General features: G+C 38.9%; 1 protein-coding gene across 3 annotated transcripts in view; it reads left to right on the top strand.

Annotated features, from left to right (window-relative positions):
- Positions 1-26,572, top strand: part of gpd2 (glycerol-3-phosphate dehydrogenase 2 (mitochondrial)) — a 58,177-nt gene that overhangs the window by 1,293 nt on the left and 30,312 nt on the right. For 2 of the 3 annotated variants that reach the window (XM_036569886.1, XM_036569887.1), the window contains exons 2-7: positions 3,284-3,388; positions 9,998-10,006; positions 13,729-13,900; positions 15,708-15,832; positions 18,572-18,669; positions 21,565-21,728. In XM_036569886.1, coding sequence (XP_036425779.1) covers positions 3,290-3,388; positions 9,998-10,006; positions 13,729-13,900; positions 15,708-15,832; positions 18,572-18,669; positions 21,565-21,728 — 667 coding nt within the window. In that variant the 5' untranslated portion in view covers positions 3,284-3,289. The remainder of the gene's footprint in view (positions 1-3,283; positions 3,389-9,997; positions 10,007-13,728; positions 13,901-15,707; positions 15,833-18,571; positions 18,670-21,564; positions 21,729-26,572) is intronic. The other variant, XM_036569888.1, reaches the window with a different exon arrangement.

Below are 26,572 nucleotides of genomic sequence, written 5' to 3' on the forward strand. Positions count from 1 at the left end.
GTTCTCTGTAGAACCTTTTTGAAAAGCTGGACATTGTAACAATAGAAGAACCCTTTTTGATGCTACATAGACCTATTTTCCAAAAGAGGTTCTTTAGGTAAGAGAATGGTTCTATTTAGTACCATGAGTTCTATATAGAACCATTTCATGTCTACATGGTTCTTTGCATGGTGAAACGGTTCTAAAGATTGATGGAGACTGTGTTACATGTGGCTTTCAATAGAACCTTTTTGGAAGTGGTTCTATGTAGCACCAAAATAGGTTCCTCTATTGTTACAAGGTTGACATTATAACAATAGAAGAACCCTTCCTGGTGCTATATAGAACCATTTTCCAAATTATTCTATATAGAACCATATCCAACACATTCTTCATCACGGTTACTCTAGTAAAGGGAAATGGTGCTATTTAGTATCATGAGTTCTATATAACAATAGAATGTGCTATATAGAACCATATAAAACACATTCTCATGAATCTGAGGAACCATTTCGCCATGCACAGAACCACTTATGCTTGCTGAACAGATGAAATGGTTCTATATGGTTCTGTATAGAACTCATGGTTCTAAGTAAATCCATTCCCTTTACTAGTTAAGTATTTTGTTTTACTGCTCTTGTATTACGACTTATAATTGCATTAAAACAGTCACAGGGAAGTTACTTACTGAATTATGTTTATGGCAGGTAAGAGCATTTGACAGCAATAATCAATGTAAATTAGCTATGACAATAATTTTGCAAGTAAAATGGGTTAACAGTAATAGAGCATGTCTTGATGTTTAGCACTGGGACTGAAAAAGCAGACCAAGTGGGTGTGCAGTGCTGAGTCACTGGACTGTTATCATGTTTAGATAGACTACATTGTAACTTGCAATTAAGCCCAGGATCTCCCTCATTAGGTCCAGTAACTCATTTGCTAGCCAGCTGCATGATATAATGTTTGCCTGTAGCCTTCACTCACATGCTCGCGCGCACACAGCCGGCCCATGCAGGGCCCGCATGGATTCAAACAGTGTCGTAAAGTGACTCATTCACTTCCTAAAGCAGGTATAACTTCCGGTCATGCTGTGCTCTTTTGACCGTCCGCTGTAGATGAAGAGAGGCTGGGACTAGGATGTGTCTGTTTGTCCTTCTGTCAGAGATTTGTGAGCTTTTCTCTGACCTACTGACACAAAGCTAGACCTTTTTTGTTTACTAGAACTATATATAGACCTGAGGTCTGGTCAGTATGTTCACTCAACACAGGTGATGGGGTTGCCAGCTGGACAAGAACCAAAGGAGATTCAGGGCAAAGTGTGCTTGAACTCAGAGTTATCTGATGGCTTTGGTTATCAGTGCTGCTTTTCATTCTTTCGGGCTTCTTCCAATTCAGCCACCTCGTTACTCAGTGCTCAAACTGATGAGACAGGTTGAATTGAATATGCATCTGGGGAAACGATCCAGAAGTACGTGTGGTTTATGAATAAGCTGTAGAACTGGACAGCGGTCATAGGTGAAGATCATTTAGGTTTGATCATTCAAAGAGTGTAACTACGCAGATCCACTTAAGCTATTGCATGTAAACAGTGCTTGAGAGATACACTGATCAGGCATAACATTATGACCACCTCCTTGTTTCTATGCTCATTGTCCATTTTATCAGCTCCACTTACTATATAGGTGCACTTTGTAGTTCTACAGTTACAGACTGTAGTCCATCTGTTTCTCTGCATACTTTGTAAGCCCCCTTTCACCCTGTTCTTCAGTGGTCAGGACCCCCATGCTCACAGAGCAGGTATTATTTGGGTGGTGGATCATTCTCAGCACTGCAGTAACACTGACGTGGTGGTGGTGTGTTAGTGTGTGTTGCGCTGGTCTGAGTGGATCAGACACAGCAGTGTTGCTGGAGTTTTTAAACACTGTGTCCACTCACTGTCCACTCCTACCTTGTCAGTCCACCTTGTAGATGTAAAGTCAGAGACGATAGCTCATCTGCTGCTGCACAGTTTATGTTGGTCATCCTCTAGTCCTTCATCAGTGGTCACAGGACGCTGTTGGCTGGATATTTTTGGTTGGTGGACTGTTCTCAGTCCAGCAGTGACACTGAGGTGTTTAAAAACTCCAGCAGCACTGCTGTGTCTGATCCACTCAGACCAGCACAACACACACTAACACACCACCACCACGTCAGTGTTACTGCAGTGCTGAGAATGATCCACCACCCAAATAATACCTGCTCTGTGAGCATGGGGGTCCTGACCACTGAAGAACAGGGTGAAAGGGGGCTAACAAAGTATGCAGAGAAACAGATGGACTACAGTCTGTAATTGTAGAACTACAAAGTGCACCTATATAGTAAGTGGAGCTAAAAATAGACAATGAGTGTAGAAACAAGAAGGTGGTCATAATGTTATGCCTGATCGGTGTATGATATCCAGGCATTCTGTGCTGCAGGTCTAGCGAGTGTGTCTGCTTCTTTAAATGTGCCTTGAGGCTATTAGTTACAAAGCTTCAGCGCTTACTGGGTGCTTGTGTACATTAATGTCTCCTTGAAACGCTGCCAGTTTGAATCTGTGCTTAACGAATGTTGTCATTACAAAACTGATTTCAGAGTAAGTGGACTGTTCAGAGTGTTGCAATAATGTTGGAGGTGTTATGGTCAAAGGGGATTTCCACCAGTTTTCTAAAATTCCTGCATTATTAAATCAAGTTGAAAACAAAGCAGTTCAGAGTGATTTAATGTGACTTGCATTGTTCTAAAGAAACATTTTCTTGTTCAATGGCTCTAGAAGTTACCTCACAGAAAGTTTATATGAATATGTTATAAGAAGATAAGGTTTTGGCCAAAGAACATATTTTTCAAAGTACCTTAATGGTGGAGAGTTACATGCGGACGTTATAAACCAAAATAGTGTCCAAAGAAAACAATTTTTTTCAAGTTTCCCACTATTTTACCATTATCAACATTCATATAGAAGCTCAGAAGACACATGTAGGTTCACTGGTCTTCTAGGGTAGTCAATAAAATGGGTGTATTTGCATTGTAGATGTTGCGACCCCTGGTTTCTATCACAACCACTGTAAAGAACAATGTAAAAAAAAGAGTTTCTCCATCACTAACATCAAACCACTCTGAATGACTGCTCACATCTCAGCCACTGAATTATGCAGAAATTTTGAAAAATCAGTGGAATTTCCTTTAAGTGGTTCATTTATCTTTTATCTTTTCACAAAGATAGTTAAAAAAGTGGAGTGGATTCCAGTTAAATCTGAATTTGACAAATTGTATTAATTTATCGCAGAGACCAATGGCGTTCCGGAAAGCAGTAAAGGGAACCCTGATAGGGGGCGGAGCCGTAGCCACAGCCTTTGGCCTATCACAGTTCTTTGAGTACAGGAGGAATCAGGTAAGCATTTGGGCTCGATTAACCTGTGGTCCCCTCTTATCCTTTTATATTTGACCTCCACACACTGACAGCAACAACAGGAGTGGCTAAGTCAGCTAATTTGTGTACATGTCTATTCCTGACTCAGGAATGTGTTCTCTGTGTTAAGCCTTGTGTAACATTCCTCAGTGTTTGCCAGATACCTTGTTCACAAGGAACATCGTTACTTAGAACATCTTCACACATAAGCATGATAAGGCGTGCTTCATTAAAGCAAAGTTCTGACATAAATTAAATTGACATTTTTCCCACTACACAGTTTTCCCCTCAGCCTCAAATGTCGTCGATCAGCCTAGAGTTTTAATCTGGCCTGAAATTTGGGTCAAAACCCAAATACAACCTGAGAACTTTCTCTCTGACTCAGTATACGCGTCACATTTTGAGTGAAACTGAGCTCGACCCAAAACTCTGTCCGAACCTGAGCCAACACACAAGTTTTGAGTCCAAAACTGACTTAAGATCTACAAAATTCTGTCTTGACCTGACCAGAACAATCCCATCATCACCCAAATAGCACCAGTAATATTGTCAATAGATCACAGAAAAATAAAATAAAACATAAAATAATCAGCATGTCCAGAATTAGGTCTAAATCTCACTTTAACTGATCTCACTTTAATCAAGCAATGTTTTTGAACAATATCTCAAAGTTTTATTCTGGACAATAATCTATCTGAAGTTTTAGTCCCTTACAGATCACATTCCTCTGAAACTTGCTGAAATCTCAGCTGCATGAGCTATTTTGCAAGCTATCTAGCATTATTTTTTCCCAATTTTCTCCCTAATTTAGTAATATCCAATTCCACCCATCAGTTGGGACTCCCCCCAAATCACATGAAAGCTAGCACAGACTTCCTCCGAGACCGGTAAAGTGAGCCACCACATCTTTCTGAACTACAGCTAATGCGCTCAACAGCTGAATGCTGTTAAACAGTTATTTCTAAAAATGTAAAAAAAAAATGTTTTTACCAAATTTCCATTAAGTAAGTTCGGCTGAAAGATTAATTGCAAGTTTCAAATCACAAGAGCTGCATCAATTTTTACCCAGTTTTCTCCCCAATTTAGTCGTAGCCAATTCCACCCGCTAGTTAGGACTCCCCCAATCACACACGACGCTATCAATGCTAGGATGGCGAGGCTAACACAGGCTTCCTCCGAGACCTGTGAAACCAGCCACCGCATCTTTTCAAGCTGCCGCTCACGCAACGTCACTGGACAGCCGAACGTGCTTGGAGGAAAGCGCCAACCGCCAGATCTGTTACGTCAGCTAACAGACGCCTGCGCTGACTAGCATCGCGCTTAGTGAGTGATGGGGGGAGAAGGGCAGCCATCCCCCCTACCCAGAGAGAGCGAGGCCAATTGTGCTCTCGGACTCCCGGCTACGGACGGCTGTAGCATCACCAGGGATCGAACTCGCGATCTCCTGATGATAGGGCCAACGCTTAGACGGTTGCGCCACTCGGGAGCCCCCAAGAGCTGCAATGTTAAAAAAAGTTGTAGCCTATATTTTAAAAAACGTTTTAAGAGGGAAAACAAAACCAATTAACACAGAATTTGAGAACTGTCTATAGATAAGGTAGACCAATCAGAGGGAACCAAACTCCAGGTTTTGTGACATCACAACCACAACTTGCTGGCAGTCTGGCACAGTGCATTAAGGGCTCAAGCCTCAAGCTAGTAAAGGTCGATATTCTGGTCTTGTCAAAAAAAAGGGCCTGAACCTTAATTTATAGAATATAATCGCAATTTAAATCGCAATATTCGTCAGAAAAATTGCAATTAGATATTTTATCCAAATCGTTCAGCCCTACTGGTAAGTAGCCTTCTAGCTCTAGGGCAAAAGGAAGGAAGGAAACTTCAGACACTAAACATATTATAGCTGATCAAATGCGCCTGAGTCAAGGGGAAAACTGTGAATTACACTACACTACCATAAATTATTATTTTTTTTGTTTTAAATGAAGATCATAGGACTACACAAAACACAACATGAAACACAACATTGTTAACAAACCCACAAAGATCACTTTAAAGATCTTTCCTCATCGTAGGTTGTGACTGACAGCCTTTCTTCTCCAGACCATGTTCTTGTCACGCAGCCTCACGGACTACAGTCTTATCATCAGGTTGTATTTGCCAAAGGAATACGGCACTTGGAGTAATACACAAATTGTTTAAAGGACCTCACTTGAATATGAAATCATGAACAATCTCATCCCCATTCATGCAGCAAAGGGACCGGTGACACTCATCATGGTCTACCTGTATTTAGACTAGGGGGAGCCCTGGGGGGTACAGGCCTCATCTCGTTTGGATGTTATACTAAATAACTTAAGGTCAAGTAGATTAAGATAATCAACAAGGCCTTCTGAAACAAACGAAGGAGGGAAAAAAACAGAACCCACACACACTCTTGAAGAGCAATGGGGGTCCTGATTTTCTTGCTCATCATGTATTCAAATCCGCAGAACCCATTTCGTCCATTATCCCGCTTCTGTAGTGTTCGGCTCCAGCTTAAACTCCAGGGAGTGAGAGAATTATGGCCTCTTAAGGATTCGGTTGCCAAGGAGATGCATCATTAACGTGGCCAAAATGCAGTTAAATAACAGCGTGAACTGGAATTTTTTTGAGAAACGTAATTTTATAAAGAGAAATGTACAGAAAGGTTTGGTGTGCTGAGTCCTTTCTTGGTGGTATTAAGTGTCTGTCATGAGGGCTGCATGATATGGACAAAAAGTAAGTATTACAATCATATTGCTATATAAAAAACACTGATGAATCAATAATGTGACATTGGTAGACTGGCCTGCATCGTTTTGACCGTAACAATTTACTTTTGTTAGGTTACATGAATACACTATGTGGCCAAAAGTATGTGGACACCTGATCATCACATCTCTATGAGCTTGTTGAGCTAGTCTCCACTCCTCTGGGAAGGCTTTCCACAAGATTTTGGAGATTGCACCATTCAGGATTAGGGTTAGAGTTACACACCAAACTCTTCAGAACATACCTCTGTGGCCCTCACCTTGTGTGCAGTTGCACAGTCATACTGGAAAGGGCCTTCACATGGGCCATGAACCAAAACCACTGGCATTAATATGGAGTTGCTCCGCTCCCCCCCTTACGGCTGTAACAGCCTCCACTGTTCTAGGAAGGCTTTCCACAAGATTTCGGAGTGTGTCTGTGGGAATTTGTGCCCATTTCGTCAAAAGAGCATTTGTGTCACGATAGACAGTCCAGTTCATCTTAAAGATGTTCACTGGGGTTGAGGTCAGAGCTCTGTACAGGAGTACTAGGGTTCCTTAACATCTACACTTGTCAAACCATGTCTTTATGGACCTCGCTTTGTGCACAGGGGCACAGTCATGTTGGAACAGAAAAGGGCCTTCACCAAACTGTTGCCACAAAGTTGGAAGCATGTAATTTTCTAAAATGTCTTTGTGTGCTGTAGCATTAATGTACCTATAGCCCAAACCCTGAAAAACAGTCCCTATAACCCCTCTTTCACCATACTTTCATGGCACTGTGATAGTGTTCTCCTGCCATCCACCAAAGCCATATTCGTTCATCAGACTGCCAGAAATGAAGCATAATTCATCACTCCAGGAGCATGTCTCCACTGCTCCAGAGTCCAGTGATGGCATGTTTTACACCATTCCAGCCAACACTTGGCATTGCATACAGTGATCTCAGGCTTGTATGCTTCTGCTCAGCCATGGAAACCCATTTAATGAAGCTCCCGATGCACAGTTTTCGTGTTGATGTTGCTTCCAGAGGCGGTTTGGAAGTCTGTGGTGAGTGATGCAACAAAGAGTAGGTGGTTTTTACACGCTGCACTGTGTAGCACTTACAGTTGACCAGGGCAAATCTAGCAGGGCAGAAATTTCACAAACTGACAAAGGTGGCGAAGGTGCCACATTCAAAGTCACTGAGCTCTTCAGTGCGACCAGTTTTACTGCCAGTGTTTTTCTATGGCTGTGTGCTTGATTTTATATACATCTTAGCAGTGGGTGTGGCTGAAACACCTGAACTCAATAATTTACAGCGGTGTTCACATACTTTTGGCCAAAAAAGGTCAACTTGAAATTTTAAGTCAGCCTTCTGCAAACATTTTTTAACCTGATTTAGTCAAAAGTTCTCCTAACTTACATTTTTTAGTACAGCATTTAAGTTACGTCTACAAAATACACTTCAAGCTGAGCTTACGCAGACAAAAACATGAGTGTGGTTGCCCCCTTTTGTGCTGAGATAGCTTTTTCCCCTTAAGGTCCTCCCCCAATTTAGTCTTTGCCAATCCCCACCCACAGACTATTACTCCCCATATCACACAGTTGGAGGGGGGGCTTCCTCTTTTTAGAATTATGACCACAACTCATGATCTCTTTGTGGCTGATAATTAGACAGTTAGCCAGTCTTGTCACTTGAAGGCTGTGAAGTTACACAAAGAAACATTGAAAAGATTTCAAAATGTTTAATACCACATGTACACATTGTTTTAAAAATCTGATTTTAATCTCTGACTTTTAAATGATTATTTCAGGCTTTACAGGGCGACTTGCAGCAGCACACACACAAACCATATTTTAGCATAGATTTTATCAGACTCAGTAATTTTGCTTCTTTTAATTTTAACAAAAAAAAATCTTACATAGTGCAGCTTTACATTTTTTTACAGTGAACTTGAACACAAAACACCATCATCATTAAAATAACAAAAACATGTAAAGTGCATCCAAACCTCCCCTTTAGCACGTTATAGCATGAAAATAACAATGTGAGTAGAACTGATGAAAAAAAGTTAAAAATGTAATACTTTCCAGAAACCAACAAAAGCACCAAGACCTGGTTTATACCTGGTCACTTCATGCCTCTTTGAGTATCAGGATTATATCTGATGAGGCCAAGACACATGAAAATGCAAGTGTAAACACACCCAATACGCATTTAAACCAGATACAAATCAGATCACTCAAACCACTTCAGAAGGTAGTCTGAGACGCATTTGAGCCACGTTATAGCAGCGTAAACGCATCCGTCTCTCCACAAGACATTTGACAACCAAAACCCCTCCCAGTACAACCAAAACTCCTCCCTCACTGGGCACGTGATCTGTGTCTGTGAGGAAGATAATCACACTGGACGAAAGAAAATGCCACGTAACGAGCCGATTTGCATATTTTGTCCCACTCAGCAATCGTGTTTCAGTCCAACTAACCGGAGACGAATTTCACTACCAAGTATAAATGCATGTAGCTACAATCTTATCAGGATACAGTCCAGATACTAGTCACCTGAAGTGACCAGGTGTAAACTGGGTCTAAGAATACTCAGAGTAGCTATAATAAACTCCATTTCTAACATCGGAGTTTACTCTGCTATGACCAAACAGTTGACTTAAAGAAATAGTCTGGTGAAAAATCGAGTTTACACAGTTTTCCCCTTTCCCTGATAAAATTAATCAGCCAAGAGATATTTGGAATGCAAATTTTGCTTCTTTAGTTTTGAACCAGAGTGGTGACGCTAACGTTGCTAACAAAGACTAGAACTCAATAGTCGCCCATATAGCCCCAATCATTTCTATAAAAATACACCCCCAAAGCATCTTTCCACCTTCTCAAACTGCATCCAGGTCTTCATTAAGGTCACACAGACTTGTGGTTTAGGACACTGTATGACTTATTGTGAACTATAAAGATGAATTAAGCTTCACCATGTATCTGAACACTGCAGGCAGCTATTTTAACCCACCTAAGGAGTAGGAGTGCTGATCTAGAATCAGTGTTTGTGACAGTGTGTGTCATAAATACTGATCTGATCCAAGATCAGTCCTGCTTTGTGACGACTAGCCCTGGTGTTGTCTGAAATGGCTGTGAAGTTTTTATAGCTTACAGTTTCTAAACCACGTCAGCCATTCTGTGTGACCTTAATGAAGACCTGGAAGCGGTTTCAGTGGGTTAAGAGACATTTGGGTGATGTATTTTTACACAAAGTATTTGGGGTATTTGGGTGACTATTGGGGTTTAGTGTTTGTTAGCAGCGTTAGCCTCATAGTTCCAGTTCTAAAGTAAAAAAGCTTAATTTGGACACCAAACGTGTCTCGGCTGATTGGCTATATTTCGGATAAGTGGAAAATGAAATACATTTGATTTTTCACCAAACTATTCTTTTAATTCAGAATGATTAGTCGGCTGATGCATTTTGAATAAACTTGTTACGTATTGTTCACCAAACCATGATTAAACTCAATAAACTTATGTACTGTTGCTCTGATGTTTTTTTTTTTTTTTATGAACACAGTTGTTCAAACTTTAGTTGAATTTTTCCACAGTGTAGGTGCTGTTTAAGAAAAAGTAGACTTAAAGGTTGAATATTTGAATGTTATTGTCCATTATGTTACACTCTGATGTTCACTTAGATCACTGATCATTGCATTTCTTTGAACGGAATCACTTTCATCAGTTTACATTCAGAACTTTCCGTTAACACAAGCATTTGTTATGTGTTCTGATGTATTTTCATTTCCTTTTGTTTATTCATTCTTCTTCCTCCTGCATTACCACAACGAAGCCTAAATGGGTAAGCCAAAGTCAAAAAGAAAAGGGAAAAAACTGATTTCCAAAAATTAATCTGCAATCATGCATGTGTCAGGCACTAATCTTTAGGATTGTGATGTTAATTTGGTGAGCGTGTGCATGTGTCTGCGCGTGGCTGAGTCTCCTCTATGGCAAGGGCACTGCCACACTCCGGCTAGCCGGCTAAGTAGCGCTCTGCGGTGGCCGATTGCGTATTTGCATGAAATTCACCGGTGCCTCCGTGCACTTGTCGTGATTGCAGGACAGCCTCTCTCTTAATTGTCTGTGGATGTTTTAAATAATATGTCCGTCCTTGGAAATAGACACTAATTATTGGATCTTGTTTTTACATGCTGTTACTGTCTAAATTGCAAATGTCTAGGTTCATTTGGTCATTTGCAAGTCAAATGGACCCCACGGGCTTTTGGGGGGCAGATTGATGTAATCATTTAAGGCCGAATGCTAACGACAAAATGAATAAAACGTTTCATTATGGCTAAAATCTTCAATATTCCTGCCTCCCCTGCGCTTGTTTCGTCTCAATTTGAATTTGTGGATTTGAGGTTTTTGTCTTCTTTCAGGGGCACCGCGATACAAATATCTTCTCATTTGCTTCCATTCATGCTCCGTCGCATAGAAATCAAAAGGCTTGACTTTCAGAACTGACTTAGTCAAGTTCCGTGCGATGCGTGATTGGTTTGTAATGCCTGAATTTGGCCATTGTTTAGCCGTTCTGCGCAAGAGATGACCAGCAGAATCAATCAGCGAATACAAAAGACAGTCACTGAAAATTGTACTAAAAAAAATGCAAAAACTCATCAGCAGTCAGCGTGTTTTTGAGCTGCACTAGCATTAACAACCATGAACAGCTACCTTTGGGTTTTCTGAAGCCTTTTTGGCTTTTATCGTACGAAGACTCATATATTTTGTTTTTGCTGTTCAAAACCTTGTTTCTCCATCGCCATTTTTGCTTTTTTCATAATTTGAAAACTTCATAAACCCTTGGTAAAACAGATCAAAAGAAATGGGCTGAAGTTACTTAGATAAAAATCTTATTGCATTAACCCCTGCAAGTTAATTATGTTGTTTCCTTCTCCTGTAAAGTTACCATTTTGGAGGATTTTGTTCCAACAGCGACAGTGTAGTGATTAGAGATGGCATGATACCATATTTTCCTTTCTAGTACAGATACCACAACCTGGAGAGGCGGCCGATATCAGTCCAATATTTTTTCTTTAAAAGCTGTTCGGGTTGAAACAATTATTTAACATCATCAGTAACGTTCACAAGAAACAAATCAGCGACAGACATTTCCGTTGTCGATTTTCAAAGCAATATCCAGCCTAGAGGGAGTTAACGAGTCAACATGAAGAGGGTGACAGGTCACTCATTGTGTTGCACCGATGTGAGCAGATAGTAAAACAAAAAGAAAACGAACAGCTGTCTAGTGCTGATTTAGCTGGTCATCAAGCATCCAAAACACAACTGGTTTTGGTGGTGACCAGCATACCAGCATCCAAAACACTGCTGTTTTTTTTTTTGCTCCAAGTCATTGTGGACCATTTATTTTAAACCAATCATTATGAAATTTATACACAATGTAAAGAATAACAGGCAATTTTAAAATATGTCAAAAACTGAAAAATGGCAACAATTGAGATACGAGGTTTTGTTCCAACAAACAGTGATATGCTGGTTTTGCTGTTGACCAGCAATGCTGGTCTGTACTGGTATTTCTAGCAGCGGCCGTGCAAGCAGGCATCCGAATTTAGTATCACATCACATCACAAACCAGTAAGTAACACAACACCAACGGTATTCACCTCTAACTTCCAGCAGTCTGGCAGTTTCTCTCCAGATTGTTTCCTGGAAGGATCGTAGAGATTCCACCTGTGCTCCACTTTATGGATGAGTTTCTCCTCATCTGTTTTGGCAGCACAGAGAAAATAAAAACAGGCATTAAAAATGGCCCACACCAGTGTGTCGCATGGCACTGCATTACGATCCAGTTTAGCCAGCTTCACCATTTATAATGGGAGCGTTTTTGGTTTTGTCGTCATCCCTCGCTCACATCGCTTGTGTAATAATGCTGTGATGAGGGTAGATTCCTTATAGGACTTTTTCAGTTTGGATTAAACTTTTCACAAGGTAAAGCTTTTTAACTTCTCTGTTTTGATGTGCCCGAATTAAGGTTGTTTTTTCCCTCTTAGATAGATTGCATAGATTGTACAAGACTCAAACATTCATTAGTGAGCCAGTGGTGCGGCACTGAAACGGTTAAATCAGTTATAAAGATTACATTAAGTGAATTATGTACATTACTGTGCAAAGGTTTTAGGCATCTGGGAAGATTAGACTTAAAACATTTATTTGGGCAGTGAATTTATTTTCTCAAAAACACTAATATTAGAATAAACACAAATATTAAAACAATAACTAGTGGTTTTGCTTATGTCAGCGTGTTTGCTTAACCCTTTCCAAACCTCTCCTTGTGGCAGCCCAGTATTATTTGTAGATATCATCCAATACCAGGTTTGAATTATCAATCCGTTATAAACTAAATCGAGTGTGCCGAAGATAGAATTTAGCAAATATATGCGATGGCTGAGGGCAGACAGGAGAAATCTGGAACCTGTGTTCTTCTAAATATCTCACAGTTTGCTTAGGTGCCTAAGACATTTGCACCGTATTGTATATGTGGTGTGAAATGGCCATTATGGATCATTTATAAGTAGCCATAACAAGTGCCCCTCGATTCCTTTCCCCAGAATGATGCTTTTCCTTAAATAAATACTAATGTAATCTATTACATGTACGTGGACATGACGCTTTTTGGAAAACCCAGTTAAATTAGACACTAACTAATATGAACCAAATGCTAAAGATTTAATTTTCTCAGGATTGTATTCTCATGGCTTTTGTATATGTATGTCTGTCTGTCTGCCCTGCGATGGACTGGCGACCTGTCCAGGGTGTATCCTGCCTTCCGCCCAATGACAGCTGGGATAGGCTCCAGCACCCCACCGTGACCCAGAAGGATAAGCGGTTTAGATGATGGATGGATGGATGTATTCTCATGGCATGATGACTAACTCTAATTTTTAACATTAATGCATCTGTAGGTTTAATTTGGTGTGGGAAAATCCTTTGGTCACCCAGTGTCCATTACTCTTGAAAGCTACACTCTTAAAAATAAAGGTCCTTAAATGGTTCTTGGCTTAAATGCACAGTCTAAAATCTTTAAGGGGAATAAAACTAGGGCTGGGCAATATGACAAAAAATATAATATCATGATACTCCAAGAATGTATTATGATATACAATATGCATCATGATATTTAGCTTTTTTGAGATTTGAAATGTTGAAACAGACAAAAAAACAGTACTGCCACATACACATACTGCAGTGCACTCATTCGAATGAAACTTTTTGTAATGAAACATGAAGTTGGTCTGTGCCTTAAAAGTAGTGATGATAACCAAGATACGCTCAGAAAACCATACTGTGATGTAATTTATCACAATAACAGTAAACAGTGTCATATTGCCCAGCCGCATGACTCCAAACGTCAAAAAAGAGAGGTTCTTCTATGCCTCTGTCTCTCCAAAGGAACCCTTTTCTGGCACCTTTATAGTTATGAGTATGTGACAAACTTTTAATTGTGCAATCCTCATTTTCCAGATTGTTCTGTCTTGTTCTTGAGCTGTTGTGTTTGACCCTGAGCAGGCTCGTTTGGCCTATGTGGAAGCAGAGGGCCAAACGAAGATGCCATTTGAAGACAGGCTGCCGACCCGTCAGGAACAGCTCACTACACTCCAGAACACGCCGGAATTCGACGTCTTGGTGGTGGGAGGCGGAGCCACAGGAGCAGGATGTGCCTTAGATGCCGTCACACGCAGTAAGCACAACACTGGAGATCATATTTAGACTCGTAGGAATCAGATTTTAAACTTCTAATCTGTCAATTACCCAAAAGTATTGTACAACTGTGTTAGGTTTACTGCCTTCAGAGCGAAAGAAGTGTAGGGTTTATTGTAAATTCACACAGAACATTCAGTAGTTTTTATGGACAGCAGCGTTTACCTTCTATTAAACAAAACATAGAACATAGAAATAACCCCAGATTATAGCAGGTTTTCCAAGTGCATTGTCATGTCAGTAAATATTCCATGATATCCTGTGGAAATCGATTTTTTGTGTTTTTTCTTATGTATGAAGGCACTTTTTTGGTTTCTTTGTGGCCCAAATTTAGCTGATTTGTATTGCCCATCCTTAAATACAACCTTTAACATTAAAACATGTAAAAATGTTGACTTCATGCCGTGATGTTGACTGTTCTCATGACAAATTTCATTCATTTAAGACAACCTGGTATATTGTTAGGGACAACAAAATCAAATTAAAAGAATAGTTTGGTGAAAAAATCAAGTTTTCACATTTTTCCACTTACCCCAGATGTTGTCAACCAGCCAAGAAAAGTTTAAGTGTCTAAATCTTGGTTCTTTTTTTTTAAACTGGAGCTACAAGGCTAACACTAAACGTTAAAAAGTCAATAGTCTCCCAAATCTTTTCTGTGAATATGTGCCCAAAACGTCTCTTAACTTGCTCAAATCGCATCCAGCTCTTCATTAAGGTCTCACAGACTTGTTAATGTGGTTGAGAGGACATTATGACTTTCTGTGAAGTAAAAGAATTAATAAACTTCGCGGTGTGGCTGAACAGCTGGGCAGCTACTTTAAGCAGTTAATGCTGACATAATCTTGTCATGCATGTATGTGGATGCTACAGATTACGTTTGCACTTTCTGTTTCTTTGTAGAAATAACCGTTAAACTTCAGTTTTTAAACTGATTATATACATTTAAATATACAAACAAGAGACGTTGCGGATTTAATCACAGTTCCATATGCCTCGCATACGCTTGCATGCAAAGAGGGAATTTGGCACAACACCTGTTGTGGAAAACTGCTGCCCCCAGCATTCAGTGAAGACCTGGATGAGGTTGCAGTGGGTTGGGAAAAGTTTTGTGGATGTATTTATGGAAAAGATTTGTCTATTGACTTCTAGTGTTAGCGACGTTATACTCGTAGCTCCAGTTCTGAACTAAAGAAGAAAAATTTAGACACAAACATGTTTTCTCTTTGTCAGCAGCTGAATGTATTGCTTATGGAACATATTTGGTGTGAAGGCAATGCGTAAATCGAGTAGCCACTCTCAAAATTCTTATACCATGCAAATCAGTCATAAACATTACAGATGTAAAACTCCCGTCGTTGTGGTACTTTAGATTTGTGTCTTGCGTGACTTAATGAATAAATAATAAAGTTTGAAAATTGTAAAGTTAGAATCATCATTTTCCAGCTTCTTCCTTTTATTGTGATATTAAAGTAATTGCTTCAAAGTTTTCCTGAAAGCCGTTTGGTTAATCTCTCTTCCTTGCTTTTCAGATGGTCTTGAGTTAAAATGTCCTTCTGTTGTCACTCTCCTTTCCTCAGAAAGCAATATAGGGCCAAACCTGCCCAAATGCAATATGCATGCTCTGATCTTTCCAACCTCATGCATATTACAGATAGTAGGGAAATCCGTATGAAAATGACACCAAACGCAGTCTAAATATTTGGGGCCGCGAGGGCTCGAAATGCCAGTGCCGTGCTTAATCTGCTTCCTGCCGGCTCTGCTTCCTCCCCCTCCTCTTCCTCTGTCAGATCTGAAGACGGCCATGGTGGAAAGGAGCGATTTCTCATCGGGAACCAGCAGCAGGAGCACCAAGCTCATTCACGGAGGAGTGCGCTATCTGCAGAAGGCCATCATGAAGCTAGATTACGAACAGGTGAAGGTTCCCCATTTTTACCCATTTACCCACATGTTAAGAAAGAGGGATGGCAGGGCGAGGTGGCCACGGTCCACGACTTTGACATTTTACACATATACTGGGGAAGAGTCAGAGAAACAGAGCAGGTTGGCAGGATACAGAGAAAACAAATGTTCTCAAAGACACATTTGGACTAAAATTTTCATAGATAAGCAGAGCGGCAGACTTTCCAAACCCTAAATTAGAAACTGATAAAATGAGGTTCTCCATTTACTGCCTTTTTTGCTTATGATTATGAAACACTTTCAGGTTACATTGTCATAGAAGTACACTATACAAATAAAGTTTTTATTACATATTAATAAATGCACAAAATTTGATGAAATGGTCATGAATTAAAGGGGCATCATGTCTCTGATTTGTTGTGATGCCAAAAACTAGTATGCAAATTGATCTGTCCATGTTCTAAGCTGCTGTTGGTATGTTGGACAAACTGTACAAAAACATTGGCAAAAATCTCATTCAACATAATGAGAAATGGCATCATTCGTTCATCAATGGTAGTTATATAGCTACAGACACATGCTTCCAACATTATATTCCCACAGCCCCTTCATTTATCTTTAAGCTATTGCGCTGATATGTGTGGCAGACTGCAGACTTCACATGGTGAAATTTGGACTTTTGAAAGTTTAAATGTTTAAAAAATGAACTCAAATATTGAATTTAAGAATTTAAGATAACTCAATCAGAGACCAAATTATGACATTTAAAGTCCACTACCTCTAAAAATCCACAACTGAGAAAATCATATTTATGCAGCCATACAAACACTGGTGTGCTGACTGTGGTGCTGGCCAAAATGGAAGATTATCAGAGGAGAGCTTTATCAGTGTATATTGTTTATTTAAGGTGGAAAAAGACAGGAGGGCATTCTGTACTTTTTTTTTTTACTGTATAATACTGGGTTAATTTGGAATTTAACAATGAGATGTTTGGCATCCATAACTCCCCCAAAAAATCAACATCCATTTTATTCCTCCTCTGTGGTAAAAGTTGGGAATCCTGAACTTCTGATGGAATGTCCCATAAGCAGTTTGATACCGCTGTGGTCTGTGGAATGTTGCCGCCTGTGGTGGTGGAATTTTTGGTTACAGCTCCTTTGAAAACAATGGAATATCCGGTTTGCCACCTGGTGTCTTCCGCAAACACGTGAACGCAGCAGTAAAGGCTTTGCTGCATTGCATCTAGGTTCTGTTTAATAAGCATGACGCAGCATTGTGTGAGAATGGGTGAGAATGTAAAACAGCATTATGTGAGAATGGGTATTTTTTGCTCCTGGGGTCCCCCTACAGTTGCAGAGCGTGTTTCACTTTTACACCACTGTCATAAACAAAAATCACGCTTTGAGCACCCCTCGTGGACTACTGTACATGAGCATTTGTTGACAAGTTGAAGGACACAGAATCCAACTCCCCTTTGCTCGCACATCGCACAGGCATATGGATGCTACAGATTACACTTTACGAATTCAGTTGTTTTTATGTGTAAGCAACTGAAATCTGTAAACTGTAGTGTCCATATACCTGCATGATGCTTGGCATTCAAAGGGGAGTCGGATTCTTCTGAGTTGGAATTTAGCCATGTAGATTAATATTACAGGATTTTATTGCAGAATGTTGCAAAATTTCAAGGCTTATTTGGTGCGAGGTTGGCAAAGACTGACCAAACTTTTTGGTGCGAATTGAATTTATTCCTTTTGCGTGCTAGCCTGAAACAGTACTGAGGTTATTTGCCTTTTGGCATCTAGAAAAACCACAAAACTCTGTGAGACAGGGATGACACAGGTAAGATTAAAGGCTACGTCACAGGCTTTTATAAATACCATTGGCAGGGATGCACACGTTTCGTTGTTGTCCCGTTAGCTTTGAGACTCTGAGAACTTCCGTCCTCTTCGGTCTCTTCGCCTTTACTGGGAATACCAAATAAACGTCTATGACCTCCAACAGGTTTCTGCAGACCACTGCATGTTTTGGTCGAGGACACAACCACATGAAACAACACAACTTTAAAAAACCAACTTCTCGTCTCTGCAGCCGTCCTTGATAGAGTGCTTACTAAATAGTGTCAGCTTGATCCAACATGGCAAGCTACACTCTTTGCGCATGCATGATAATAACACATTCTAAATGTACAGTGGGGTCCAAACGTCTGAGACCACTACTGAAAATGCTGTTATTTTGTATTCCTTTTTAACGTAATAAGAAGTCTAAAAGTAGAATCATTGAAATTTGAACATGAATTTCAGAATTTTTAAATATTTGTCCCCCCTTTGCTTTAATAACAGCATTAACTTGAGCTGAAATGGATTGAACAAGTTTGTGCAAAAGCATCTGATGAGTAGATCAAATCCAGCCTTGTTGGATCATGAACTTTATTTTTATCAAATATTTATCAAAATTCTAAAACTTTGTGTTGTTTATTTCCGGGTTTAAAAGAAAGAAAACTCTGATTTTCAATGTGGTCTCAGACTTTTGGACTCCACTGTAGGTGTTTTGGCAAAACTAAATTGTGTGCTGCGGTTTCTCATAGGTCTTAAAATATTGCCACATTTGGTCAAGCTTGTCCAACCTAGTAGTGGATTTGTGGGCGGAGCAGGGACAGGTCAACTGCAGTGAGGCCTGTAGTGCTCCTTTATGTTAGAGCAGCTATACAGTCATCTTGTGTTGAGTAGTGTATTTGTTTTGTGTTCTGCAGTACATGATGGTAAAGGAGGCCCTCCATGAACGTGCTAACCTGCTGGAAATCGCTCCTCACCTGTCTGCTCCACTACCCATCATGCTTCCCGTTTACAAGTAAGTATGAGGGCCACTGCTCACAGTTCACTCACCATCGCGGTGCTGCCAGCCTGGCATCCACTTTAAGTGGAACTCCTCTGATTTCTCACTATTTCTGCATAAATAAATGGTTAACATGTAAACAAAGTCACTGAGTGGTTTGGGGTGAAATGCTCCATTCTAGAGAAACTCAGGTCAGAATTGTTTACAGTGGTAGTGATAGTAACCAAACGTCTGAAGAGCTTAATGGCTTTTAAAGCTACCAGACAGAAAGTTATTACATGAAATGATTATGAATATGTTGCCTAATGCCTGAGAGATTGTTTCACAATAGCGTTGAGATACAATTTGGCTTGATTTTTTTAATCATGCAGAGAGTTATAAGGAAAAATTTATCACAAAGAAAAGTTTTATTTTTCAGATTTGCCACTAGTTTACCATTAATAACATCACAAATGAAAAACATCAATCAGTCAGTCAGTCAGTCAGTCAATCAGTGAGTCAATCAACCTTAAACTCGGTGTACATTAAGGGAAACCCTCGTTTGCAATGTAGCCGAGCCAATACAGAAAACAGGGATTGAAAAAACTGGATTGTAAAAACATATCAATGCTAAAAAAGTAATACTAATCATAATAGATAATAAATTTAATTGTAGAAAAACAATAAACTATTACAATTGCAACATTATAATAATAAATAACAGATCAAATAAGAAATCTGAGTCAGCAAGTTTCTCTACAATCAACCATTTCACATCAAACTACTCTAAATGACTTAAATATCAGCAATTTAATTATGCAAAATCTTAAAAAAACAGTGGAATTCTCCTTTAATTTATCATAAAGCTGAAGGAAGTGTTGTAAGATTTGTAAACAACCTGCAGCACTGTTTGCATTGTTTCTGATATTATTGGTTGTAATCATTGCTGTCCTCACACTGGCTCATGATTGGATAAGGAAGATTCTGCGAAGATGTATACCAAGTTGGTTTTTGAGAAAGAACAATGGAGAATGTTATGAAATCGTAATGTAAGTAATGGGTGACACAGATAACAGTACAGTGTTCCTTTTTTGATATGAACTGATAAGTTCACTGAAATGGCACATGGGCCCTTCGAGTGCTCAGAGCGGTGGGGTCATGCTGGTGTGTGGACCCCCTCACCATCTCAGCCTTTACCCCTGAGCTCCGGAACTTCAGCAGGTCTTGGAGAGGAGTTCCCCCTCCCTGCCATCACCCTCTCTAATTACTCCTGGCATTTAGGCTTCGCTATGATATTTAAAACAGTGTGAGCGATGTCGAGGGGTCGCAGAACACACAGACTTCAAGATCACATCACTGTTCTGTCACACGTCCAAAATTCTGTAACAGAGTTCGCAGAAGGGTCCAGTGTTGAATAAGAAGTTGGGTTTTTTATTGTAATGAATATTCATTTTAATGACCGCCCCCTCAGCCGAACTGGTTAAGACTTGATAATAGTTTCTAAAATGCTTCAGATGTTGAAAAATCGATTGCCAACAAATATCAATCACTTCTCAACCTAAACCTTCCCTAAACCCCTTACAAGGCCAGGCCCAACTCGAACCCAGTGACAGCTAAAGCAAGTTGAATGTACATGTAGTTGATTATGTGACTATGTAATTAATTATGTAAATACTTGTGGTGAACTGAAATGAAAATTCCCAGCCCAAAGCAAAATTAAAGACACCCAGACCAAAAACCAAACTGGAAGAAAGTAGGGGCTTTTTTCTTTTTGTAATTTGCTGTTTTATTTATGTGAATGAATCAACCAACTAAACACATACTAATAAAACTACAAGGTAATAAAGAAAATACACTTCTATTATTGATACATTCTGCTTTAAATAGCGCAAAACTGAGCTTGAAATAAATAAAAACGGTGTGTGCAACCAAATCCAACATCCTTGACAGCTTGTTTGTCTGCTGCTGCTCAAACTGTTTGAACACATCTGTGTGGCATGTTTATTACAGTTAACTAAATCTGAACTACAGTAACAGAAACTACAGTAAAATGAAAACTATTACTAGAACAAGAACTAGCAGTGAACTGTAATGAAAATAAAAACAACACTTTTCTAGAACTAAATCAAAACTGTAATGTCCACTGCAAAACTAGCTAAACGAAATGGAATGACTGAGAAAAAACTCTAGTTTTCGTGTTTCGTATTTAGTTTTCATTTAGTAAGTGAATGAAAGTTTGGAAACAGATGGCGTTTCTGTTTGGACATCTTTAAGGAAAGCTGGAGCCGAGCCGAGCCGAGCTCCGTCTACTGCTGTTGTAATTTCATTCTACCTTTTTCAAATAGCTGCTGTCACAGCAGTCATCATAATACTAAAAAATAAAAATAAAACTGAAACAAAATAAAAATGAAACTAAACTAAAACCGTAATGCACCTTTAAAACCGGCTGAAAATTAACCTGAAATCACAAATCAAAATGAAAAACTACTGAAAAAAATTCAAAACTGTTATAATCCTGCTGTGTGGCTGACCGGCACAGGAGAGCGAAGTAAAAACAGTTTTAGACATTGACACTTGATTGTAGTCCTGTTTAATCTTTTTTTCCAGTCAAAATTTCCAGACTTTTTTAACTTTTGGCTGAAAAAAGTGTCACTTCTGGTCATTTTTGACCACAATGTTCTGGTAGCGAAAATGTTTAAAAATTAATATTAAATTTTTAGTTACATTTAAATATTTACTTAATTCTAATATTTACAACAATAACTCTAGACTTTTAAGGGTAAATATAAAGCACTGTAGCTTCTTTCTACAAGGCCCCATGTAGCTTCACTTTACCTTGTTAAGCCTTAGGAATTAAGGAGGAGGTTATAGTTACACACTGTATCGTGTTATTTGTGACAGAGGCTGATGTGGTGTTTTGTTTGTGATCAGGTGGTGGCAGCTGCCATATTACTGGGCTGGGATAAAGATGTATGATCTGGTGGCTGGATCTCACTGCCTGAAGAGCAGCTACGTCCTCAGCAAGAGCAAAGCCCTGGAGCTCTTCCCCATGCTGAAGAAGGACAAGCTGGTTGGAGCCATTGTCTACTATGATGGTGAGACAGGAGCATCACTTACAGTCTGTATCTATGCACATGTACAGTGATTTGCAAAGGCTTAAGTGCCCCTGGTCAAATGACATGTTTTGTTGATAATCTATATGTAAATAAGTAACACATCTTCTACTGAGAACACACTTCGGCACATTTTAAGACAGAATTACTGTTTTTTTTTCCCTGAATTTAACACTGGGAAAAATTTGAAATATAAATATAAATTAAACCTTTTATGTTTGTTTTTTTCCCCTAACATGTTAAAGGTAAAAAATAAAAAGTAAAATGTGGCCCAGTTTATTTTTTATATTTTATTTTTTCCAATATTTAAAACAACAGCAAAAAAAAGAAATTGTGCACTAAAATTGGCTAAAAAAAAGGCCATATTTACATTTTGTTCCTGTCAAAAAAATGTCTCCATTTTTGTTGTTTTTTTATTTTTCTAGAACAATTGAACATGTCTTTTATGTTATCTGAACATGTAATGATTAGTGGACCAATACAATTAGTGGATCTTTACATTTTTTGCCTGAAACACTGTGAACGCTTTGCCTTCGCTTACCTGTTACTGTTATAGATATTTGTTTATCTTTGCACATCAATTATTTTCACTTAGGAAATCAACAAAACGTAACTGCTATCGTTTCAAAACCTCTATTATATTACATATATACACTTTTTACTAATTATTAATTTGAAAATGCCAGCAGCATATGATGAATAGGTAAATAGAGAGGGCCCAAAATTACTGGAATAGAATCTTGTTACATTAAAATGAAGAGCATTTTTTCTGACTGTTCTCCTCTCATTAAGCAGTAGAGGAACATGTCATAGAGAATTGTTGATAAACATAGGCATTTAAAGATTAAAGTGATAGTTTCACAGATGTATTTCCCTTTTACCCTAAATGTAGGTGATCAGCCAAAACGTGCTTCTTTAAGGCTTGCACTGGAGTTATGAGGCTAATTAATGAGAGTAAAGGGTGGCTTTCATACCACCAGTTAGCGTTGTGCAAACTACTTACCTATATCGTCACACTTACCTTAAACCACTTTGGATAATGTCAATTAGACTCGCTAATGTTTCTTACATTTTATAACATACTACAAAAGTACGTTACATAGTTAAAAACAGTAGTAGGAGTCAGAATGTTGTCAGAAACCACATAAGCACGTCTGTTTGGGATTACTTAATAACTTGACGTGATTTTAGGAAAATGTATATTGATGTAGGCATACAGTTTGCACTGTGAGGCATTAGCTTCTATTACCTGTTAACTACATTAGCTTTGTAGTTCCAGTGCAAACCAAAGAAGCAAAAGTCTAACATCAGTCATATCTTGACTGACTCCATCTGAGATAAGGGAAAAATGAGATTTTTTGCCAAACTATCACTTTATTTTGCCACTTGTCATGACCGCATTTGTAGTTGACAACAATGAGAGCAGCCTTGTTTAATGTCAGTTGGGGAAAAGGCCATTGGCCGTTTGGCTGCCACTAGGCAAAGCCTCCATATGCTACTGGTTAGTCGGCGTGTCTAGTGCCTGTCCCCTTTATTCAAGGTCTCCTCCACGGCAGCTAAAAACCACTCCTCCCCCGGTTCCTGCCTGCAAGGACTTTCTGTCAGGCCGCATTTGGCCTGCGCTGCTACATGCGCCTCTTCCGCGAGTGTAAGGCCAGCATATTTGCGGAGGGAATACGGCGGCTATCTGAGCAGCGATCTGTCAGATTGAGTCTCTCCGTGGGGGACAGTAAGCCAAGGAGATGCCCGCATGCTCTCGCAGCGGTTTGTCAACACCAGCCACTTTATGGAGGCGGTTTTTTCGTAGTCATCTTTAAGTCTTAGAAGTCTTTGTGATACCTGTGTGTTTACATAAATACTTCTGTAATTAATTACATTTTCATTTGAATTATATTTTGCATGAATAGGCTGTTGTATTTTGATATAAGTTCAACTTATTTTGTTATTTCTTTAGCATATGATTGACATTCTGTATTGACAGGTTCGGAACTGTACTTTTGACTTTTTCCTTTTGTTTTGTCAAAAAATGACAAACACCTTTGCTGTAACCTTAAACCGTTGTGCTGCTGGGGAGCCCAATATGGCACTGTCATAACTATATGACAGTAATACAGGCTGAACTGGTGAATCTGAACACAAAAACATTTAAAGTTTGTCCAGACATAATTTTTATCATAGCATCACTGTTTTTTTAACTTTTTTTTAGGTGAAATTAATGTAATAAGATTTTTTTCAAAGTAATTTTAGTCCATTTCTATTGGTCCTCTTATCATGAAATTTTAACACAAGGCAAAGGGCAACTTTTTAAACTCATGCAAAAGAATGAAAAATGAGAAAAATGGAGATACGAGGTTTTTGTGTGACACTGACAATAAGAACGATAACATTATTATTACTACACATTATTACACAAAGCTTTTAATGTAAAGAGAAGAGATGTAACATAAGAAAATAAATGTTTAAAAATAATTAAAATAAGAAGTTAAAAAAAAAAACAAATTCACAAGATGCTTTGTGAGCTTCTGCTGTTTATATAGTGAAAGAAATGTGATCTTTGAAAACTACTGATCATATTTCACAGTTAACCGTGACAACAGTGTCAGTCATATTTAACTAAAACCGTTGGAGTGTAAAATTGAAATCTAAAATCTAAATATAAAATGATTTAACATCAGTTAGTGAATTTTAAAATCAGTATCCGTATCAGCCGCAAATCAGTCAGACCTTGATAGACAGTCATAAGCAAAAGTTCAAACAGTAATAAGCAAACAGCAGTAAGATTGCATGTATCGTTGATTTTCTAAGTGAAAATAAGGGAACACATCCTCTACAGAAATGTGTAACATTTATTGCACAAGAGTTTAACATGTTGGGAAAAAATAAAATATAAAATGCGCCATAACAAAAAAAGAAATTTGACCAGAGGAGTAAAAACTTTTGCATATGACTGCATATTCTATTTACATCGTGCACTGGCTCACTGGTTCACGTCTGCACTTTGTCTTTGTTGTGATGCCAAATAATGATGAAAATATATCAAAAAATGTAAAAATGCTTTTCTTTATGTAAAACAACACTGTAAAAATAGCATACACGCAATGTAAAACTTCAATTAAGATGCCTTTTATGTTTCTAAAAATTACAGTATAGCTGCTGTAAATTTAAACGCTTTGACCATCATTTTACTGCTCAGTCCCGTATTGATGAAAAAAGTAAGCCAATACTGTTGTACTGTTGACAACATGGCTGGATTTGAACAAGAATTTGGCAATAACGTATTGTAAACACGGCAAACAAGAAAGGTTCGCAATTACATATGATGTACTGTATAATTTTGTGGCACTTAACACGTACATAATATAACAGTTGAATGGCTGTAAATTTACAGTTAAGGACAATTTTATAAAATTCTAGTTTTTTTCTATTTCTCTTTCTGTCGATGCGCAGACGTTCAGCATCAGGAGACTGTGACTGTGAATCCCACCAATCCCAGCCTTGGCCTGTAGACCAACAGAGCATATGTTAGCACCATTGTGAGATCTAAACAGTCCTAACTAGTATGTGAGAATTGACTAAACTGAGAGAAATAATTAGGAGAATAATTAAAATTTGGGACTTGTTTTTACTGTCATTTAACACTGTTCTGTTGGCAACTTTGCTCATTTTCAGTGTTTAACATGCTGCGCTGCCAGACTTTAGACCTTTTTTTACAGAACAGTAACTTCTTCAAATTCAAATAATGATAAAAGATCTTCTACTTACAAACACAAGTGTAGTATTGATTGAAAGTTTAGAACTTTCAACAGAATTTGAGACAAAGTGAGACATAATTCAGCCAAATGTGAGTCGTAGGCTTCACGCCGGAGGATCTCAGAGGTTTAGGCTACTGTAGCTGTTGATGAGGAACACCTGGGTTTGTGTGTGTGTGAAAAGGAGGAGTGTAATGACAGTTTAGAGATGCGTTTTATTCGTTTGTCTCCCCACAATCGCTGTTTCCGCCCCAACCACCCCCCCCCAACCCTCCCACCCCATCCCTCCTTCCTCTGGGTTGTCAGCCGGCTTTTCTCTCCAATTATTCAATCTGGAACAATCACGGCCGTGACATTTCCAAACCTGACCTTCTCCGCTGGAGATCGCGCTCTGCCTGCCGCTATTTGCCTCCCTCTATTTCTCCCTTACCCCCTCTCTCTCTCCCTCTCTTTCTCTCTCTCAATCTTCCTCTCTCTCTTTCATTCCTCATTTCTCTTCTTCTTCTCCATCCTCTCTCTCTCTCTCTCTTACTATCCCTCATCCTTTTCCGCTCCTGCTCTTTCTTAATATCTCTCTTCCTTCTCCCTCTCTCTCTCTCTCTCTCTCTCTCTAAAAACCTCAGTTCTCTATGCAGTCGCCTGACAGACCTTTGCTAATCTGCTGTATGTCATTCTTCTCAAGATAATGGCTTTTATTTTTGTCTTAATTTATTTAGTTTAATCTTATTCGATGAACTCCTTTATCTTCGCACACTTGTTTCTGTTGTGATGTAAATCAGGGATGAATTTGCATTCGTTTCCATTGTCCCTTTTTTTTTCTCTGGAGCACTGAAACGTAAAGACTTCAGTCTCTCACTGTAAGCGCTGGCTATATTCAGATTCATATAGCGCTTATGCATTTTTCTGCAGGGCACAAGAGTCTAGGATCTTCAGGTGCATTCACCATGGATAGTGTTGAAGAAGTGTGTATATATATATATATATGTGTATGTATATATATATATATATATATATATATATACATATATATCACTGTTGTCGGAAGAAAACCTCATATCTCCAAAATGATAACTTTAT

This window comes from Colossoma macropomum, unplaced genomic scaffold (assembly GCF_904425465.1).
Source record: "Colossoma macropomum unplaced genomic scaffold, Colossoma_macropomum, whole genome shotgun sequence".
NCBI classification, from domain to species: domain Eukaryota; kingdom Metazoa; phylum Chordata; class Actinopteri; order Characiformes; family Serrasalmidae; genus Colossoma; species Colossoma macropomum.